This window comes from Neofelis nebulosa, chromosome 8, assembly GCF_028018385.1.
Source record: "Neofelis nebulosa isolate mNeoNeb1 chromosome 8, mNeoNeb1.pri, whole genome shotgun sequence".
NCBI classification, from domain to species: Eukaryota; Metazoa; Chordata; class Mammalia; order Carnivora; family Felidae; genus Neofelis; species Neofelis nebulosa.
Window position 1 is genome coordinate 12,539,622 of NC_080789.1, and position 19,338 is coordinate 12,558,959.

Below are 19,338 nucleotides of genomic sequence, written 5' to 3' on the forward strand. Positions count from 1 at the left end.
GGGCTGGGGCAGCTCATGTGACCCACCGAGTCACAGGCTCAGCATCTGTGACAGGAGACAGTCACTTTACTTTGCCCGAGCCCGCGTGTAGCCCTAATGCGGTGCCTAGCACCCGGGCCTCAGATGGGACGCCCGTACCGTCTCTGCAGCCGCTCCTCTGTGATCACGGTTGCAGGACAGGAGCTGGCCCGAGGGGGGACAGCGAGTGTGGAGGTGCCCTCGGGATGGAGGGCGGTCGCTCAGGAGAGCGATGGGGCGAGTCGAGGCTGCAGCCCGTGTTGTGAGGCGTGAGGGGGCTGCACCTGCCCGCACGCGGTGCTGCCCAGTGCCGCCACCCGCTTGTACCACCTGCAGAGGGCCCTCTCCTGGATGCCCCTAGCCCGGCCCGGCCCAGAGCAGGCCTGGTCTCTGGTGATGCCAGAAAGACACTTCCCACCGAGAGACTCAACAGCGCTGCCAGCAGGGTGCTTTCCTACCTTTAATTGGGGCTACAAAAGGCACCTCTCCCAGTACAAGAAGATCAATCAACAGGCGGGTGGGCCCAGTGCCCGGTGGAGCCCTGACCGGGAGGAACAGGAGGAGGATGCTGGAGGAAAAGGCAGTGGAGGTCGTGGGGGCCACAGGTGCTCCAGGAGCCTCTCCTTGCAGCCTGGGGCTGCTGGGTTTTGCCCCCACCACACGCAGCTTCGTACCTGGACAGCGTGCGGCTGGGCAGAGGCCCCCACAGCCGGCCCTCGACAGCTAGCCAAAGCCTTTTGGGTCCACGAGGCAGGGGCCGGGGAACGGACCGGAGGCTGCGACAGAAGCTTCTGCTGCCTCTGGCCTCCAGCCAGGCCTCGACTGGCAGTGTGGAAAGGGTCCAGGGAGGGGATCCCCTAGGACAAGGAGTCACATCCGGCAACCAGGCGGCCGGCCCGTCTCAGCCAAGTAGTGGTCGGTTGGGGTGGGGAAGGAGGCAGGAGTGGCCAAGATCCCAATGTAGAGCTGACTCGTTACCCCGGTTCATCCAGCTGTCTCTCCACGGCCCAGGCGGTGCGGCCACAGCAGGGTCAGCCTATCCTTGAGGCGAAGAGAAGGGGGTAACAAGCCTTCCTCAAAGCAGCCTTAACACCGAAGGAGGGAAACAGGCCCCCGTCGGGGACTGTGGGAGCAGCGGGAGCTCAGGCTGCAGGTGCCAGGCCCCATGCTCATAAGGCAAACAGCATGTCCTCATCTTTCTCCTGGGTCTTCTTTCGAGGGGCAGCGCCACGAGGGGGACCCAGGGGCCCCTCGGCCAAGGGGCTGGAGAGGTTGGGCAACCGATCGGCTGCTTTGGCCCGTTCTTCCAGGAACTTGTCAAATTCTAGAGGAACGAGACAGAGGGGTTCGGGGGCAGGTTCCGAGGCCAGGGCGGGGGGAAGGGGCGGGCGGGCAGGGCCTACTACCTTCGCTGGTGACGCCCTTGGGCTCCTCCGTGTCATTCCCCTGAGAAAGCAGAAGGAAGAGGAGGTTAGCCACAGTCCTCTGGGGGCAGGCGTAGTGGGCCCAGGACCTGAACCTTGTCCCCACTCTTCCCCGAGCTGCAGCCCTGGGTGTCACCTGACTGCTCTGAGCCTCAGTTTCCCGCTTGGTAGAACTGGTTGTCGGGAAGCTAAAATGGAATATTGGACTGCCAAGCCCAGGCTGTGGGGCCCAGAGGGTCCTCAATAAACACCAGTGCCTTTTCTTCCAGTGTGCAGATGGTGAACACACTTGCCCTTGTGGCGGGAAGGGCCCCAGAGACGGAGGCCACGCGTGCTAAAGTTGGGAGTGGGGGGTGCCTCCCGCCATCACCAGGCACGGACCCCCGCATGACCTCGGGCGGAAACACCGTCTTGGCCGCTGGCAGAAGGCAGCCTCTGGGCCTGGGAGCATCCAGGCCCTTGGTCCTTGGTGCCCAGAGGTGGGGCGGCAGGGGCAGGGGGAGGGGCCCCGGACAGGAGAGCCGAGGCTGGCCGCCCTTGCCGCTCCCTGGGGGCCGCGGGGCTCTGCAGACGGCCTGGGCCCCTGCCTCCTCCTAGGCTCGGCACCCCTCAGGGCTGCTCATCAGCTTCCTGGTCTGGAAGATGGCGCCGCTGGTGGAGCTCCTCAGAGGCACCAGAGGGAGGGCTCCCCGAGCTGGTGCAGGTGCAGGGCTCACCACTGTGACGGCTTCCCTCCGCCCATCCTGCCCTTCCTGTCTCGGGCTGAGGCTCCTGGGGCTGGGCTCCTGACAGCACTCTCAGGAAAGGCTCGGCCCCAGCAGCTGTGAGGCGGAGGCCTCTGAGGAGAGTGCCTTGGAGAGGGCGGGCGGCTGGCGGGAGGTGTCCCACATTGACGCCCCCCTCCTCCCCAGCTGCTCACCTGCCCCTGTGACCAGTCGCTTCCTCATGAGCCCGCTGTTGGTGGGGGGCGGGGGGAGGAATGTGCCCCAGCCTCTGCTTCTGGGCGGGGCGGGGCCAACTTACCACGTCAGTGGACAGCCACTGCTCGATGTCCTCCATGAGGCAGGCCTGGGTGACGGGGATCTGGAAGGAAGGGCAGGGGTGAGGTGGTGAGGGCAGTGCATGCAGTGCAAAGGCGGAAGGCCCCATCAGCTGGGGGCCTGCTGGCTGGGCGGCCTGTGGCTGTCACCCTCACCCCTGAGTCTCCTCATTTATGAAGTGGGGCCAGTTGGACATGCCCCACCCCCTTCTGGGGGGTTGAGATCCTGGTATATCCCCTTCAAGATGGCTCCTGCCCGTCTGCTTAGGACCCACAATTCTGCCCACTGTGCCAGGCTGTGGGCAAGGGGATGCGGGGCCGGGCGCTAGGCAGGGGGTCGGGGAGGGGGCTCCTAACAGCTGGAGCAGGAACCTGAGGAAGAACGGATCTCCCCACTACTCACAGGGACTTTCGTTTTGGGCCACAAAGACACGGGCTCTGCCACAAGGGTCCCGCACAGGGGCTGGGGGCTTCCTTCTACAGTGTGAGGACCCAGTTGGAGGTTTTGGGGACAGAGTCCGAGACTGCCCTTTCATACAGTGTGGCTTGGGCAGGTCACTTGTCAGACCTCGCTTCTCTCATCTTTAGAGGAGGGAGCACACGGTCCCTACCGTCCAGGCTGCTGTGAGGGGACAGGAGGTGATGGATAGGAGTCTGGCACAGAGCAGATGCTCAAGAAAGGCTAGTGACCGCTTTGTTACTTTGGGAAAGAGAGTGAGAGTGACAGTCCTTCTCCAACCCAGCCAGTTCGGTCCCCAAGCTCTGTCCCCAGCACCTGACGTCCCCGGTGGCGGCAGAAGCGCTCAGAGCAGAGAGAGCAGGCGCCTACTTCCCAGAAGCAGCAGCAAGGGCTCTGGGCAGCGTGCACCTGTCCCTCTCTGCCCGGCCTAGAACCAGCGAGCCCCGGTCGCCTCCCAGCTGCCAGAGGGGCCACCTGGGCCTCACTTCCGAATTAGGGGCCGGAAGTGGGCACCGAGGGGCCATGAAGCAGGAGCACAGCGGGGCACCTGCAGCACCCTGCATTCTTGCTGGCTCTGAGGGTCCTGACCCTGCGACAGCACCACCCCGGGCGGGACTCCTGCCAGTGGCAGCCTCTGCTCTCTGGGCTGGCCTGGCCTCTCCTCACCATGCCTTGTCTCATCATCCAGTCACTGAGGCTCTTCTCAAGGCTGCCTCCCATCTAGGTGAGAAAGGGTCAGGCTGAGGGTGGTGGGAAGGCCAGGGCCACTGGTATGCTGGCAGCTTTCTCCAATGTGGACGCCCCTTTCAGGTCGGGAGTCCTGTTACCACCTTAGGAGGCCGTGTGTGTGTGTGTGTGTGTGTGTGTGTGTGTGTGTGTGTGCGCGCCTGTGGAGGCTGGTGCTGTGGGGGCAGGTGAGGGGGGACAGGCAGCGGTGGAGGGTGTCTCACTGGGATGAACCACAATAGCCCTGGGACCCCAGGGTCCTGAATGCACCGGGCAAATCTCCTCCTTTTCCACAACGAGCCTGGGAGCGGCCCGGGCAATCCTGGAAGGGCTGAGAAGGCAGCCATTAACCAGTGTGCTGGCTGCTAGGGGCTCTGATGGGCACCCCAGGATTAGAACGTTGGTTTGCCCAGTCCCCTCATGTTTACTGATGGACAATCAGGGTTCCCTAGGACCCCAGAGATGAGGACACTAGAGTCCCGGCTCCCAGCTCGCCGGCCCCCAACTGCCTCCCCCATCCTGGACAGACCCGGCACAGGGCCCGGCACATGCTGTCCAGCAGCCGCAGTCATGGGACCTGTGAACCCCGGGGGCAAACACTGGCTGCCAGGAGAGCTGGCACTGGATTCCATTCTCTACTTTGCCGCTCAGAGTCCCGTCCTGACAGTTTAACGGGAGAAAGCGTCCCCACCACCCAGCCAGACTCATGTACCTCGGGAGCAGGTGTTTACGGACAGTTGTAAGAACATCATACCCTGATGTGGGCAGAAGCTGCTTCAATCTCTCAAGTGATCAGAGAGGAATAAGCAATGATTTACCAACTTCCTCTTTCCTGCAAGTAGAGGTGTGTGTATATTTCCTCCCTGTGGCTAACTGAAGGTGGTGTAGGAGCCGGGAGACCTGGGTTCTAGTTCCTGTCATGCCTGGGGTTGCTCTGAGCCCCGGGGCGGGGACACCTGTCTCTGGGCTGCAGTCCTTCATCTGCAACCGGAAAGGGTGCCTGTGCAGTTCGCCTCTGCCCACGAGGGGTCAGGTGGCCTGAGAGGGAAGTGCTTCCAGACGGCTCCCAGAGCGCTCGGATGCATCTGCAATCTGGGAGCCAGATTTTCTGGAGTGTCCACCTCTGTTCCTTAGAGCTGTGCAGGCCATCTGGGGCTCCTGCTCCCAGCACCGGCTATGGAGCCAGGACCGAGGACTGTGAGGTGTCAGGCAAACTACCTCACAATGCTAAGCCTGGGCTTTCTCGTCTGTAAGTGGGGAAAGCCACACAGCAGCACCAGGGAGACTGAACGCTTCACTCTGTGCCAGGCATCACGCTAAGGATGTTAACCTCTGCTGCCTCACTTGCCCGGCCTCTTGATCTCAGTTTTCTCATCTGTAAATGGGGATAACAACACGACCTAAGGGTCTGTGTGATGGCTCAGAAAGGCGGGCTGTAGGGTGCCTGGCACAGGGCATGGCTGTGACAGGTGGCCACTTACAAAGGAAAGTAGCCGGAGGCCCTGAGACGCAGGTGAAAATGTGCTGTGCTTGGTGCTGGGTCACAGGGCACACACGGGAGACGTCTGATTCTCTAGCTGGTCTTGCCTCCACGGTGTTCCAGGTCTGGCTCCGCTCTGACTTGGGAATGACTCCTGAGATGCTGGGGATGCCTTTGGGGAGTCGCCAGGGCCCCCCCACCCACTTGTATACTGGGCAACTTCCACTCCCTCCTAGCTGCTCTCCCAGCTTCCATGCTGGTTCCTTCTAAAATGGACAGAGAAACGTGCCCCTCTGCTCAAGCCTGGCCGTGGCCTCCACCTCACACGGTCCTCCTGGCTACCCGAGGCCCTCTGGTCCCTGCTGCCCCTCAGGCTTTGTCTCCTGTTGCCCAGTCCCACCTGGCCTCAGAAGCCTGTGCTGTCACCGGCTGTCTCCCTTCATTGCCCCCTGCCTCTCCGACTCCTGGGCCCAGCCGTTTCTAATCACCTCCCGAGGAGCTACTCTGTCCACTTACTGAAACAGAAATTCCCCCCACCCCAAGGGCATCTAGAACAAATCCAAAGGGGTGAGAATTGTACTTGGAGTTCCTGCCAAGGGGGAGGGGTCACCCACAGAGCGTGTGCAGTGCCAGACATGTGGCTATCACTCCACACGCCATCAATCAATTCGATGGAATGAAAATGGCACCCCTGGAAGCCTCCCTGAAGTTTCAGGGTATGTTCTCTTGTCCCCCCTGTCCCCACTCCTGCAAATAACAGGTCTCGGAGCTCTAACTCTGCTGAGCCCCTTAACACGCCCTCTCGCACACCCCACTGTAAACCTTGCTACGGGTCAGCAGTCTGTCCGCGGACACGCAGCTGGGAAGCCAGGCTGCGGGACTCTGGGCTTTCTGAGTCCTTGCTCTAGCCCTTGTTTGCTGTGTGAACTTGGGCAGGTGACTTAACCTCTCGGACTGCTTCCTCAGCTGTGAAATGGGAGGTGTCACATTAGCTACAAGGGGCCAGTGACGGAACCAGATGAGGAGAGGGATGTGTCACGTTGGGGCCCAGCACATGGCGGGTGGGGGTGTGGGACCTGGGGGCAAGGATCCTCTGGCCCTCCTTCCGGACAAGGTAGCAGCAGGACCCTCTGCTTACCGCTCCAGTGCTCTGCTGCCGGGCATCCAGGGCTCCAGCCAGGCCATCTGTTGCTTGGGGGGCTTCGTATTTCACCCTGAAATGTAGAGGCCACGACCATGAGTTCTGCCCTGTGGTACCAGGCGTGCTGACCGAGGGCGGGATGCACGGGTGGGTGGGGGCGAGCTGGACTCACATCCTGTGTGGCCCCAGGTGGTGCCTGGGCAGGGAGCAGCGCAGGCCTCAGGACGGGCTCCAATTCTGCAGGCCCACCCGCCCGCCTGCCTGCCTGCCTGCAGACCGTAGACCCGGGCTTAGACGTGTGACCATGACAGGCAGCCAAGGCTGGAGAAGTGAGGGAAGGTGGCGCTGGCCAAAGGCGAAGAGCAAGCTCACCAATGGCTCTCATCGGATCCGGCCAAACTCGAGGGATGAGAAACCATGCCAGTGCCCCATCCCCATGGAGAATTCCCACCTCCAGACCCTTCTTTGAACAGCTTCCTCTTTTTTTAAAAATGTTTATTTTGAGAGACAGAGAGAGTGGGTGCAGGGGAGAGGCAGAGAGGGGAGGACAGATTCCCAAGCAGGCTTCACGCTCAGCACGGAGCCCGACGTGGGGGTAGATCTCACGACTGTGACAATCCTGACCTGAGCTGAAATCAAGAATCAGACGTTTAACCGAATGAGCCACCCAGGCTCCCCGAGCAGCTTCCATTTTGTAAGGTAATAAATCGTGGTTCTGTACGAGGCTGCCTTTGGATGGAGAGTTCCATTCGCTGTCGTAGACACACGTGCAGATGGCTGGGTGGGGCGTCATCCCACATGGTGCCATCCTGCGTGGGGCCCCAGCACGAAGCTCTCCCCTGCCCCGTCTTGGCTGTGCTGGGGGATGGGGCGCCTGGATGGCTGTTGGTTAAGCATCCGACTTTGGCTCGGGTCATGATCTCTTGGCTCGTGAGTTCAAGCCCTTGCATGGGGCTCTCTGCTGTCAGTGTAGAACCCGCTTCAGATCCTCTGCCCCTCCTCTCTCTGTCCCTTCCTCTACTCTTGCACTCTCTCTCTCTCTCTCAAAAATAAAAAGAAAGAGGGGCGCCTGGGTGGCGCAGTCGGTTAAGCGTCCGACTTCAGCCAGGTCACGATCTCGCGGTCCGTGAGTTCGAGCCCCGCATCAGGCTCTGGGCCGATGGCTCGGAGCCTGGAGCCTGTTTCCGATTCTGTGTTTCCCTCTCTCTCTGCCCCTCCCCCGTTCATGCTCTGTCTCTCTCTGTCCCAAAAATAAATTAAAAATGTTGAAAAAAAAAAAAAATTAAAAAAAAAAAAAATAAATAAAAAGAAAGAAAGAAAGAAAGAAAGACTAAATGTCCTGGGGGATGCCACCAGCTGGACGGGGCAGAGAGGGCAGGGGCGGAGCACAGGGAAGGTGTTTGCTGTGTGTGAGGTGAGTCGTGGGGAGCGAGAGAATAAGGCAGGAGTCAGGGGAAAGCTGTGTGGCAATGGACTGGGGCGGGGGTGGGGGGGGGTCTCTCCTGGTTGCCACAGGGGGACGTCAGAGGCGGCCTTGGGCGCTCAGCCCTGATTCTTGGAAGGAGCCGCTCTTCTCATTCTGGAGCGTCAGCTGAAGGAGGCGGGGCCTCGGCACCAGCTCGGTCCAGTTCTGAGGGGAAGAAGTGAGCCGCAGAATCCCCTTCACAAATGGAAAGCCCTGAAGGTCCGGGGGCGGGGGTGGGGGGCAGCTCGAGGCTTCAGGAACCCGAGCCCTATTGACTGAAACCGTTGCGATGCCAAATGGCCTTCCTGGGAATGGGGGAGACTGGCACGTCAAAGGGCCTCTGGGGGAGAAGACCCCCAAATTCCCAGGCAGCCATTCTGAGGGCACTGGAGTCCACTCCCTCCTGTGGAGGCGGCCGCAAGTGCCATCATGAGCTCAACCCCCAGTTCCATAGCTCCTGCCCATCCCTGGACTAGGGACGATCTGCAGGGCTGGGCTGGAGCCAACACGAAAGCCAGGGTGGCGGGCGGTGTGCTCACGCCCTCCTGGAGCTTGGTATCCCCGGCTGAGTCTGGGCCCTGAGAGCTGGTGAGGAGGAAGTGATGTCTAAGACTGAGCCATGCGTCCTGCCCACTCCCGGTATGGAAGTAGCCCCCTTGCTGTCCCTCCTTCTAAGACATGGCAGGTGCATTGTGGAAAAAGGCAGAATAAGGCATGTTCAGACCTAGGAATATACAGGAATCGATGCTTTTCTTCACTCAGAAGAATAATACATTCTTTCCTAGTTACGCCCTCGCCCCCACCTCTGCTTTTCCGTCTCTCCTGCCCCCACAGCCCTCAGGCCGAAGCGTGGCCGTCCCCCTGGGGCCATGCCTGCAGCAGTGGAGGTGGAAGACACCCGGGATAGAGGAAGCTCCCGCAAGGCCCACGCCCAGGCCCAGCCGCAGATGCTGGGCCAGGTGTCTCCTGCCCCACACCCAGCGCAGGAGGGAGGAGGGCTACGCCTCCGAAGGTTGTGGTGAAGGTGGTGGGCAGGGACTGGCCCGGGGGCCCCTCGGATGACAGCGGCACTGGGGAGGTCATCCAGTGCAGTGCAGTGTGTCCCCAGGATGACAATACAGAAGAGCATCCTACTTCCAGCAAAGCCTGGCTAGGGTGCGTCTGGCTCAGAGAGATGCTCCCTGTCGCTCTCCTTGGCCTGGTCAGCTGGAGAGGCCACGACTGTGCCACCTGGGGTTGGGGTGTGGCTGGCAAGGAGCTGGCTTCCCGGTGAGCAGAGGCAGAGCTGGCACAGGCTGGAGGGAAGCAGGAGCCAGGAAGGCAGAAGGAGGTGTGGGCCAGACTCCAGGTGGGCAGAAAAGGTCTCAGAGGATTCAAGAGCCCCTGGGGGGGGTGGGGTGGGGGAGGGGAGCAGGGCAGTCAGGCGGGCCCGGGACTAGAAGACCCAGCAGAAGCCTAAGGGAGGGACCACCAAGCGGAACAAAGGAAAGAGGAACTTGACACCAGGGCATTCTGGTCCCTGCCACGTGCTTTCTGCTGAGGTGGAAACCAGTCCCCAGGGACCCAGGGAGGGCCTGCAGGGGACCCCATGACGTGAGAAGGTCCAAGATGTCCCCTCCCCTCCCCCCACCCCAGCATCTCACGCTCTCCCTGCCTCTGAGCCCAGCATCTCACGCTCTCCCTGCCTCTGAGCCTTTGCACACGCTGCTCCTATGGCCTGAAACGGCCTTCCTGACTCCTTATCCCCAAGGTCCAGGCCTGAGCACCCTCTGCAGAGCTGCCTGCCACCACGTGTGTGTCCACAGTGCCCGGCACCCCCATCCAGGGCGGCCATAAGCACCGCACGGCGGCAGTGTGTGCACCTTCCTCCCCATGAGACTGTGGGCGCCGGGGACGCCTTCCTCTGCCCCCCAGGGCCTGCTCCTCAAGGGAGTAACAGAGCAACAGCAAGCCTCGCTGGGCTGGCGAGCTGGGCCGACTGCCAGGGGCTCTCCGGCGTGGCCAGCATGCTGCCTGCTGGGGCCTAGCAGGCGGGCGGGCGGCCCTCGCGGCTGCACATCCCAGTGGACCCATTAGCTTCCACCCGCACAGTGGCTTCTCCGTGCCCCAAACTCCACGGCAACTGTGAGCTGCTGGTCCGTGAGCACTGGGCCTCGTGAGCGCAGGCTGCCCAGACTAAAAACACTGCTCGCAACCCAGGGTTTGGTCCGGGCGGCAGGCAGAGCCAGCTGCAGCCTATCAGATTTGACCTGGATGTGTGGTGTGGACAGGGCATGGCTGGGCCCTCAGAGGCCCACTGACAGTTCCCAAAGACAGGGCAAGGAGGGAAGGCCAAAGGCCATTCAAGTGACCAGAATGACCACCGGGGAGGCTGGGGCATCTGCTGAGGGAGTCCCTTAATCCAGAGCTTTCCTTGGCTGTAAATCCTGGCTGCCCGTGGCGCAGTCCAGGGTCCTGAGCAAAGGGCTGAGAGTACCAAGCAAACTGCTTCCCCTGACAAGCCTGTGTGGGGCCAGTCCCGAGACAAGTCGAGGCAAGGGGCCTGGCGTGGCTGCCGAAAGCACCTCCCTGTAAACACCAGCTCAGCAAAGGACAGAACCCTAGCCCTGGGGCAGAGGGAGCAGACCCAGGTGGGGCAACAGGGACTTTTTGGGGCATTAAGGGTGGCTAGGCAGCAACAGAAATGACTAGACAAGTCCCTGAGGTTTTATCAGGGATCTTCTCTGCCTGCCCTGGGGGGTGTGGTGGGGAGAGGCCGGGCAGGACACTGTTTGGGAACAAGCAGCCCTGGGGTCCCATCCTAGTGTTGCCACATATCAATGGTCTGACTCGGAGCAAATGACTCGGCCTCTCAGTGCCTCAGTTTCCTCATCTGATCAGATTATGTGAGATTCTGGCACACAGTTGCTCATCAAACCACAGGCGTCCCTTCTTCCCCCCAGGCCTGCCCGTGGGGCATGAAGTCTGCCTCTGGGGCCACTGGGAGTGACCTAGGGGGTGGGAGCTCTGCCATCCCGAGGGGGTGCAGACAGCAGACTGTGTGTCCCTCCACACGGCGTGCCACGCAGCTGGGTTCAGGGGCCCGGAGAGGCTCTGCCCTGATGGGGAGCCCGCAATGCAGGGGACAGGGTGGGGCTGGGCCACTCACTCTTTTCGTTGGTCAGCCAGAGAGCTGCCGCGGGTCAGCGCAAACATGTCAAACTCGCCTTCCAGTTGGCCCGAGGCCTCCAGAGACTGCAGGCCAGCCCTCACGCTGCTGGAGCCCAGGTCTGCAGAGACAGAAAGGGACATGAAGGGCCCTGCACACTGGGCAGTGGCTGAGCTGCTAGGCCCAGGGACCCAGGGACGGTTCTGGAGAAGCAGGGGGGTGGCGGGGGTGGGTGAAGGGCGGGACAGCGCGGGTATCCGGATGGGGCAGCCAGGTCCCTGCTGGCTGAGGGGCCGTGGGTACGTGACTTCCTCTCCCTGAGGTGGAGTCACAGTCCCCCTCCCGGGGCAGCTGTGACAAGTAAAACGCTGCCCACCGCATCTGGCACAGGACACGGCTGTGCGGTGGGCTGGCGATCACACACACAGCTGGGTTTTCCAGCAGCCTCGAATTAGTGATTCAGAACGGGCTCTGACGTACTTCCTGGGCTCAGCACAAGCAGGCAGCCAGCGGCGTGAAAACCAATCACAGTGACGATGATGGCACCTGCTAGCGTGTCCCGGGAGCGCACCCTGGGCCTGGTGCGACCTGGGGCCCTTTCATGTGTGAGCTTACTCAGTCCTCGCGACGACCCACGAGGAAGGGCCCATTCCTGCCCTTTACACAGGAGACGGGGCGGAGGGCGTTCAAGCGACTAGGCCAAGCTCGCCTCGATGGCTCAGGCCACAGAGAATTCAGTGTCGAGGGGCGACCACAGAACAGGGGGCCCCTGAGGCCCGGGGGGCTCAGGAGCTGTGGGCTGTGAGGGTAAGAGCCCCACGTGTTTGGTCCTGGGTGCCCGACCTTGCAGTGGGGTTCAGCCCAGCGAGGTGGGGTCTGGGCCAACGGTCTGCTGTTGGCGCTCCAGCCCCAAACTGGGAGGAGGGCACCCCCAAAAGTGAGGGGTGCCCGCAGCACTGTCGTGCGCCCTCGGCCAGAACCCCCACCCTGAACTTACTCATTCCCGCCAGCTGGGACGAGAGGCTGCTGGTGGCCGCCTGGTCAGGGCCCATGTCGATCAAGTCGGCCGCCGCCTCGGCCTCCTGCGGGGCCTGGGGAGAAGGGAGATGCTGCCGTTGCTGGGGGACGTGCCACCAGGGCCCTGGCAGCTCTGTCTGGGAATGAGGGAGTCTTCCCTGCTCTGCCCCTAGCTCAGTTGCACCCCCTGGGGGGTTGGGAAGCCGGCATTAGCTGATGGCGGGGGCCTTAGTTACCTTAAAGGGACAGTGACATAAAAAGTTAGAAGGGGACTTCTCTAGGAGTCTGGACAAGAGGGCACATCCCGTGCAGGTTGTCTGGGGAGGGAGCCCTCCTCTCCCACATCAGCACGGGCATGACCTGGTCATAGAAAAGCGCCTTTACCTTGCCGGTCTGGCCCGTTCGGAACCGTTCAAACCTACGAAGACAGAAACGAGCCGAGTCAGAGAGACAGAGAGGCCCCTGAGCACAGCCCAGCCCGGGCAGGGTTCCTCACACTGCAGGCCTCCCAATCCACCTGGCGGGTCACGATTAGGGTGACAGACCCAGTTTACGCCCGGGATGCGTATCCCTGCCGGTGTATCCCTGGGGGATGGGTAAAAGTGCCCCTTGTTCACTGGCAAGAGTGTCCCAACTGGAGTTTTTGACTGCCTGCCCACTCCGGTCGTGACTGGCACACACACAGGGACGGGCCAGGACAGACAGGAAAATGCGGACGCACGGCACACAGCAAAGGTGAGTTCTGTTCCCTGAAACGTTCCCGGCACGCCAAGGGGCTGCTGAGGTGGGCGGAGAAGGCCGTGGTCTGCTGAGTGCTGGCCCTGTCACTTACTGAGTGACGGTGGGTACATTAACGTCCCTTCTGGAGCTCGGCCTCGTCTTTTACAAGGGGACGACGGTGGAACCTGCCTCCCAGACGCGAAGCCCCGGCGAAGACTGAGTATGACCGTGAACTAGGAGGCAGCAGGCATAGGATATCAGGCCGGGCCTGATGCCTGTGGGTGTCAGGGGGTCCCAGTCGTCCCCAGATTGGGTCCTTGGCCATCTCAGCCCACACCCCCAAATGGCAGAAAGGGACACTTCTATTCCACTGAGCCGGCGAGCAGGAGAGGCCTCGTAGACGTGGCCCACGGCAGCCCTGCCCCACACTCAAGGGACTCAGAATCACCTGTGTGTTGATGGACAAAGATGTGAGATGAACAAGGGCTGGAGAAGGCTGGAATAACTGTGTTGTGACCCAGGGACTCCTGGTTGCTAAGTGCATCACCCCATAGGGCAGGTACCGCCGTGGACCTCGTTTTCAGATATAGAGAGCCTGGCACCCCTTCTCTGTATTAGCACCTGAGTGCCCTCTGGGGAACTGCTCCTCCCCCATCTCCTTGTGACCCTTCAAGGGCCCCTTTTCCCTTCTCAACCCAGTGGGAATGACAAAGCTGAGCCAATCAGCTTCTCTTGAACAGAATGACACAAAGTGGGCAACTGTGCGGGGCCCATTTACTGATGGCAGCACCCTGGGGACGTGTCCTGGGAGTTTCTGCCCCCAGTCTCCAGGGCCGCCCTGGGATCTTTCTTTCCTACTCTGCTGGGAGGCCTCACTGTTTCACTCTTTTCTGGATTCTGAAAGCTTCCCATTTCATAAAGGCTATTCTCCTAATAAATTATTTTCCTGCCTAAGTGAGCTGCGTGCAGTGTGCAGTCAAAGAGTCAAAGGGCAGTAATTAAGTCAAGTAACTGGTCCACAGCCCCAGAGCCAGGCAGTGGCAGAGTGAGCAAGGATAGACCAGGTCCACACGCAGGGACATGGCAGCAGGGCAGACCCTGGCAGGGATTGGAGAGGTGGCTGGAAGGCTGGGCAGACTTCATGCCCCCCGGGGAAGGAGACAGCTGAGGACACGCCGGGGAAGGGGGGAGACCACAGGAGGTCAGACGGTGTGAACAGGGAGCCAGGGGAGGGAGAGGGCGGGGTGGCCGGCCTACCGTTCGTGGCGCAGGAACACGTTGTTGAGGTTGTCGTTGACGATGAGCAGCTCCTCCGTGAGCTGCTCATTGGCGATTCGGGGGATGAGCTCCAGGACCCGCAGCTGCATGGCTCGGCACGTCCTATTGAGCTCCTGAGGAGGCAGGAAGGGAGTTGGCCATAGTCCCTGGGCCCAGAGTGAGGCCATCGCCGGGGGCCGGGCCCCAGCCTTTGTGCCGCCTTGGAGGATGGAGGGGTTTCCAAACCAGACACCAAGCTCCCAGGACAGCTTTCGGGGTTCCGCAAACAAGCCTCTGGCTCCCACGTCCAGTGTTCTACACCAATACTGAACATGCAGGAGACAAGTAACATGTGAGGCAGGGCTGCTGGCTTAACCTGGCTGCATGCAGACTTGGTATTACGGTTCCAGCCGCCACTTCTGCTCAGTTGAAAAACCAAGACCCCTCAAGAGGCCGGTGAAACAAATCACCATTTCTCTGGGTGATGGGGATCTTTCTGTCACCAAACCTAAATAAATGAACTAGAGGACTCCAGCTGTTACCTGCAAACCCCGATTTTGAATTTCTGCCTCATTGTTTCCACTAATTTCTTTTTAAAGACTTCTTTACTTTGGAATAATTTCAGATCTGCAGAAATGTTGCCAAGGTAGTCGAGTTCCCGTAACCCCTTCACCCGGCTTCTCCTCAGTTTGGCATTTGTCAAAGATGTGAATGCCAGCCCAGCCCTATGAGCTCAACTCCAGACTTTCTTCTAGTGTCACTGTTTTCCCACTAATGTCCTCCTGTTCCAGGACCCCCCGTGGCACTGAGTCGCCATGTCTGTGACCGATCTGTAATCAGCAAGTTACATGTTGAAACTCCTTTGGGAAAGAAAGAAAAAAAAAAAAAGCCACAGCATTCGAAGTTCTTCCTTTGTAAGACTGACTTCTTCTTTCTTCAGGTACCTGCCACAAGGTGGACAGGTGCCTGGGTCGAGGTCTTGAGGTTCAGATGGTCATCGGCACTGCTGACTGTGGCCACGTGCTGGCACATTCCTCCTAGAGGCCCCATGAAGACCAGACACTGCCCCAACATTGACCTGTGTTCTCTTTCAGACCCTGTTACCCACCCCCTCTGAGGATTTCCTCATCTGCCTTTACTGTGGGGCAGGGCGGGCTGGAGCCACTTTCAACACCTTGTGGGCCTCCCTTCTCTTCCTCCTGTGACCAAGCACACTTGTGGCTTTGTTCCCACTTCCGTACCCACTCCTCTCAGCAGCCGAAAAGCAGCGGCTGGAGCCAGGCTCCTGGGCTCGAGTTCTGCTGCTTACCAGCCACATGACCCTGGGCACATTCCATGACTTCTCTTTGCCTCAGTTGGCTGATCTAGAAAATGGGGATAATGAGAGAACTCGTCTATTGCTGGGTGCGGTGAGGACGGAGTGAAGAATGAATGCGTATCAAGTGTTAACATCAGAGCCTGGTGTGCAGGAAGTGCTCATTGCTTGTGAGCTGTTCCCGTGTCAACCCAGCACTCACACCTGGTGATTCCTGGGCCTTGGTCGCTGCACCCCCCCCCCCCCCCCCGCCCACCCCGCTTTCTTGGCACCTCTGTGAACTGACCTCCACGGGTGGGGTGGTGCCTTTAGTGGCTCCCAGCTGGGGATGGGACTGCGGGAATACATGTGACATACGGAGAGAAAGCCGGTGGCTTGCACCTGCCCCAGGGCCTGAGACCGCCTGCTCTTTACTCTCAACGCCGGCGCTGCTCCCATACCTGCCTGCTAAGCTTCAAATTCTGGAAGGGGGGAAATCCCACCTCCAAGCTTCTCCTCAATACCATTGATTGGGGGCCTACTCGGAACCAGGCCCAGGGCTGGTGTTTTACATGCAAAGCCTTATTTAAATCTCATGTCACACTCAGACCTTCAAAGCTCTTATTAGAACAATCTTACAGATGAGGAAGCTGGGGCAGGAGGGGCCATTTTGTTCCCACTAGAAAATGGCAGAGCCCTGAATTCCAACGTGCTGGGGTCCAGAGTCCCTGGTTTTAAGCCCTCCCACAGTAACCGAGGAGTTCAGAGGAAGTCACGAAAGTTGCAGCGTGGGTGGGGGAGAAATGTGCGTGGACCGCTGGGCGCTCGCTCACCTGTAGCAGCTCCACGTCTGCAGGCTCTGCCTGGGTGGGGACCAGCTCCGTCAGCATCTCCGACATCACCCTCACGTTCCCACTCACCATCTCGAGCTCGCTGCGCAGCTTCCCGATCTGAAACACACGGTCGGCCCTGGTGAGAGAGGCCAGGGGGCCAGGGCCGCTGCTCACGAGGAGAGGCCGGCGCCACTAGCCCAGGGGAGCTGACCCGCCAGGACCCTCTTGGCTCCTGGGCCACAGCGCGGCACAAAGAGGCCTGTGGTGGGCCTGCCCCACCCCCCAGAGACCCCCTCATAGAGCTCTACCGACCGTTGCCATCTCCAAACTGGGAGCCTGGTTCAGGCAAGGCCAAAAGGAAAGCAGCTGGAGGTAAATGCACCACAGAGTGCGGCTGCAGGGCTCCAGCATCTCCTGGGGCCGAGAGGGCAGCTAACGAGGCCCTGGAGGGCAGTTCCCCGCCCAGGGGAGAGGAGGGAATCAGCAGGCCGGCTTCCTGCCTAGGATGACAGTGCTGTGAGGACAGGACTTGCTCCTGGTCTGCTCCTCCTGGTCTGCTCTGGTGTCCTGGGCTCTTTCAAGCACGAGTGCCACGCCCCACCTTGAGTGTGAAACTCAGATTTAGCGCTTGTTAAAACCATGTTAGCAGGTTTTCAGTGATCAAAGGGTTCCAGGGTGTCAGCCTGGGGAATCAGTGTAAATCAGGTCGCACAGTCTCCACATGGGTAAGGTGGCGAAGGGCCACTGGTCCAGTGCCTTATGCTGTGGGGCTTTGTGGGGTGCTTGGTCTCAGGAACTCTGTGGACATTGTGAATGTCTAGTAAGGCATCAGTATGAAAGTCCTTTTTTTTTTTTTTTTAAACTTAAAAGATTTTTGAGAGAGCGAGCATGGGTGGGGGAGGGGCAGAGAGAGAGGGAGACAAGAGGACCTCAAGTGGGCTCCGTGCTGCTGACACGGAGAGAACCCAATGCGGGCCTTTAACTCACAAGCTGTGATACCACGATCCATGCTGAAGTCGGACGCTCAACTGACTAAGCCATCCAGGCGCCCTGGTATGGAGGTTCTAAAATTAATCTGGACGAAGAACCTTGGCCATGGAATACCTTATGGGTCCAGTTATTAAGTGGCTTACGTTCTGAGAACTGCATGTGACCTAGCTGATTTCAGATTACGAGAGTCAGTATATAAATTTACGATGCCTGTGACAGCAGCTACCATTTATTAACCACCTACCAAATGCCAAGCATTTAACTTTTGTTGCTCATTAACCTTTACCACAATCTTATGAGGCACGTATCATTATCCCAGCCTTTACAGATGAAGAAATGCGGGTGCAGACACAGGTAGGAACTACGGGTCACAGACACCTTCCAAACCCCAGGACACGTTTGGTACATTTGGCCGATTTAATGAACACTCTTGGTATAAATGAGTGGAAAAACTACTGACCACAAGCCCAGTGTGTCCGGGTCAGATGGGACCTAATTACAACAGAGTCTGGGAGTGATACCACTGGATGCCTGGAAGCTTTAACATGCCCCAGGAGACAAGAGGGGAGCTGGAAACTAAACACCGCCTACTCAGTTTTGTTTAACGAGAACCTTCTTACCCTGGATGTAATCAGGCTTAATCCACGCCAATGTAAGACTTCAGGCAAAAAGGTTAAAAGCATAACTAGGCTACATGAAATTTGGATCACAGGGTGATTTTACAAGTTTTATACCACTTTAATTGTATGTCCAGTTAGGAGAACTTTTCTAGTAATATTTGTGACTCTGGGAGGTGATTTTATAACTTATTGTGAGATATCCAGTACAGAAGCTTCTCTTCAGATAGGTTGGGGTGTGAAGGGCTGCTGGCAGGTTTGTTCATAAGTCCAGATGAGACAGTACCGGAGATTAGCGGGTCCACTCTGGAAGGTCAAGTTTCACTTTGTTTCCATCACAGACCTGTGTCTCTCTTGCCAGTATCTTTAACAGCTAAGCTTTCACATGTAGCTGGTATGATGGGTCTAAAGTTCGTAACACAGCTCAAAAGTGGGCATGCCGAGAACACGAGGCCTCAGCTCACATCCCAACAGCCACGTCTAAAATGGGGGCACACTGGGGCGCCCGGCTGGCTCAGTCAGTAGAGCATGTAGCTCTTAATCCCGGGGTTGTAGGTTCGAGCCCCATGCTGAGTGCAGAGATTACTTAAATAAATAAACAAACTTAAAAATAAATAAATGAAATGAGCATGTATCCAGCTTATTTTGGTGATGGCTGCAGATATCCCTTGGGGGGCAGGCGGCTTTGCCAGGTGGCCTTGCCCCCCACTCCAGGAGGAAGAAACTGAGGGACAGAAGCTAAGTCAGCGCGTCATGAGTCTTATGGGCAATCCTGCAGGGCTACTCACGGACCCCCGGCCCCTGGAATCTTACACTACACCCCAAACCTTCTTCTTGGAGCTCTGTGGGAAGCATCATGGGTGCAGAGCAAGGGTTTAAAGAAATGTTTTGTGCGGATGTTTTAAAACTGTTTTTAGCCAGAACCTCTGCTCAGATGAAATCGTATTTGAGCACATAAACAAACCACCCAAAGAAGACGACGACGCTGTTGACGAAGGGGCCACCTACTGGGCACTTACTCTCCCCGGTGCTGCCTGAGGGGCTCCGTGGGGCACACACTTTGGAGAACCGCCGAGGTGCAGGACCGAGCCTGCTGGGAGTCAGACAGACTTGAGCTTGAATCCCACCACCATCTCTGATGAGCTGTGCGGCTCTGGGCAAGTGAGTTTATCTAAGTCTCGTCTTTGAAACAGGAAGAATGATACATACCCAGTGGGGCTGCTGTGAGGATAGAAATTTCCATACCGAGAGGGGCCCTCCCTGCCCCTCGTGGCTCTGACTCAGGCTTGTTTACCTGCTCAGGGGTTGGCGTGATGGGTGTGTCACTGGGGAGTGCGGCCGGGACGGGCAGGGGGGTGGTGTGCTGGGTGGAGTCTCCTCCATGGCTGGTGTCAGTGCCCACAGAACTCTGCCCTGATGGCGCCTCTGAGCTGAACACGGTCTAGCGGGCAAAAACCGGGATCAGCGAGGCGGGCAAGCGCGTCAGAGAGAGCAGCTGGGGAAACTGCTTGGTAATTCCCCCACCTGCCCCCCCCGCCGCTGCTCCTGCGGGAGGAGTCTCCTCACCCTCTGGGGGGTGTGGATGGGCGACAGCATGTCCAGGTCGGTCATCGGGAAGTCCAGGCCCTTCCTCCGCAGGTCCTCGTAGACGGCGACCACACCCGTCAAGTCGGGCGAGCTGCGGAACGCGTCAGCCCAGGACTGAGAGG

At 59.3% G+C, this 19,338-nt stretch overlaps 1 protein-coding gene across 4 annotated transcripts in view; it reads right to left on the reverse strand.

Annotated features, from left to right (window-relative positions):
* Positions 1–449: 449 nt before the first annotated feature.
* Positions 450–19,338, reverse strand: part of TOM1 (target of myb1 membrane trafficking protein) — a 43,185-nt gene continuing 24,296 nt past the window's right edge. For 3 of the 4 annotated variants that reach the window (XM_058741467.1, XM_058741468.1, XM_058741465.1), the window contains exons 5-16: positions 19,196–19,330; positions 18,924–19,070; positions 16,023–16,139; positions 13,896–14,029; positions 12,303–12,336; positions 11,899–11,992; positions 10,902–11,022; positions 6,286–6,361; positions 3,608–3,661; positions 2,466–2,525; positions 1,425–1,464; positions 450–1,342 (exon numbers count right to left, since the gene is read on the reverse strand). In XM_058741467.1, coding sequence (XP_058597450.1) covers positions 1,188–1,342; positions 1,425–1,464; positions 2,466–2,525; positions 3,608–3,661; positions 6,286–6,361; positions 10,902–11,022; positions 11,899–11,992; positions 12,303–12,336; positions 13,896–14,029; positions 16,023–16,139; positions 18,924–19,070; positions 19,196–19,330 — 1,167 coding nt within the window. In that variant the 3' untranslated portion in view covers positions 450–1,187. The remainder of the gene's footprint in view (positions 1,343–1,424; positions 1,465–2,465; positions 2,526–3,607; positions 3,662–6,285; positions 6,362–10,901; positions 11,023–11,898; positions 11,993–12,302; positions 12,337–13,895; positions 14,030–16,022; positions 16,140–18,923; positions 19,071–19,195; positions 19,331–19,338) is intronic. The other variant, XM_058741466.1, reaches the window with a different exon arrangement.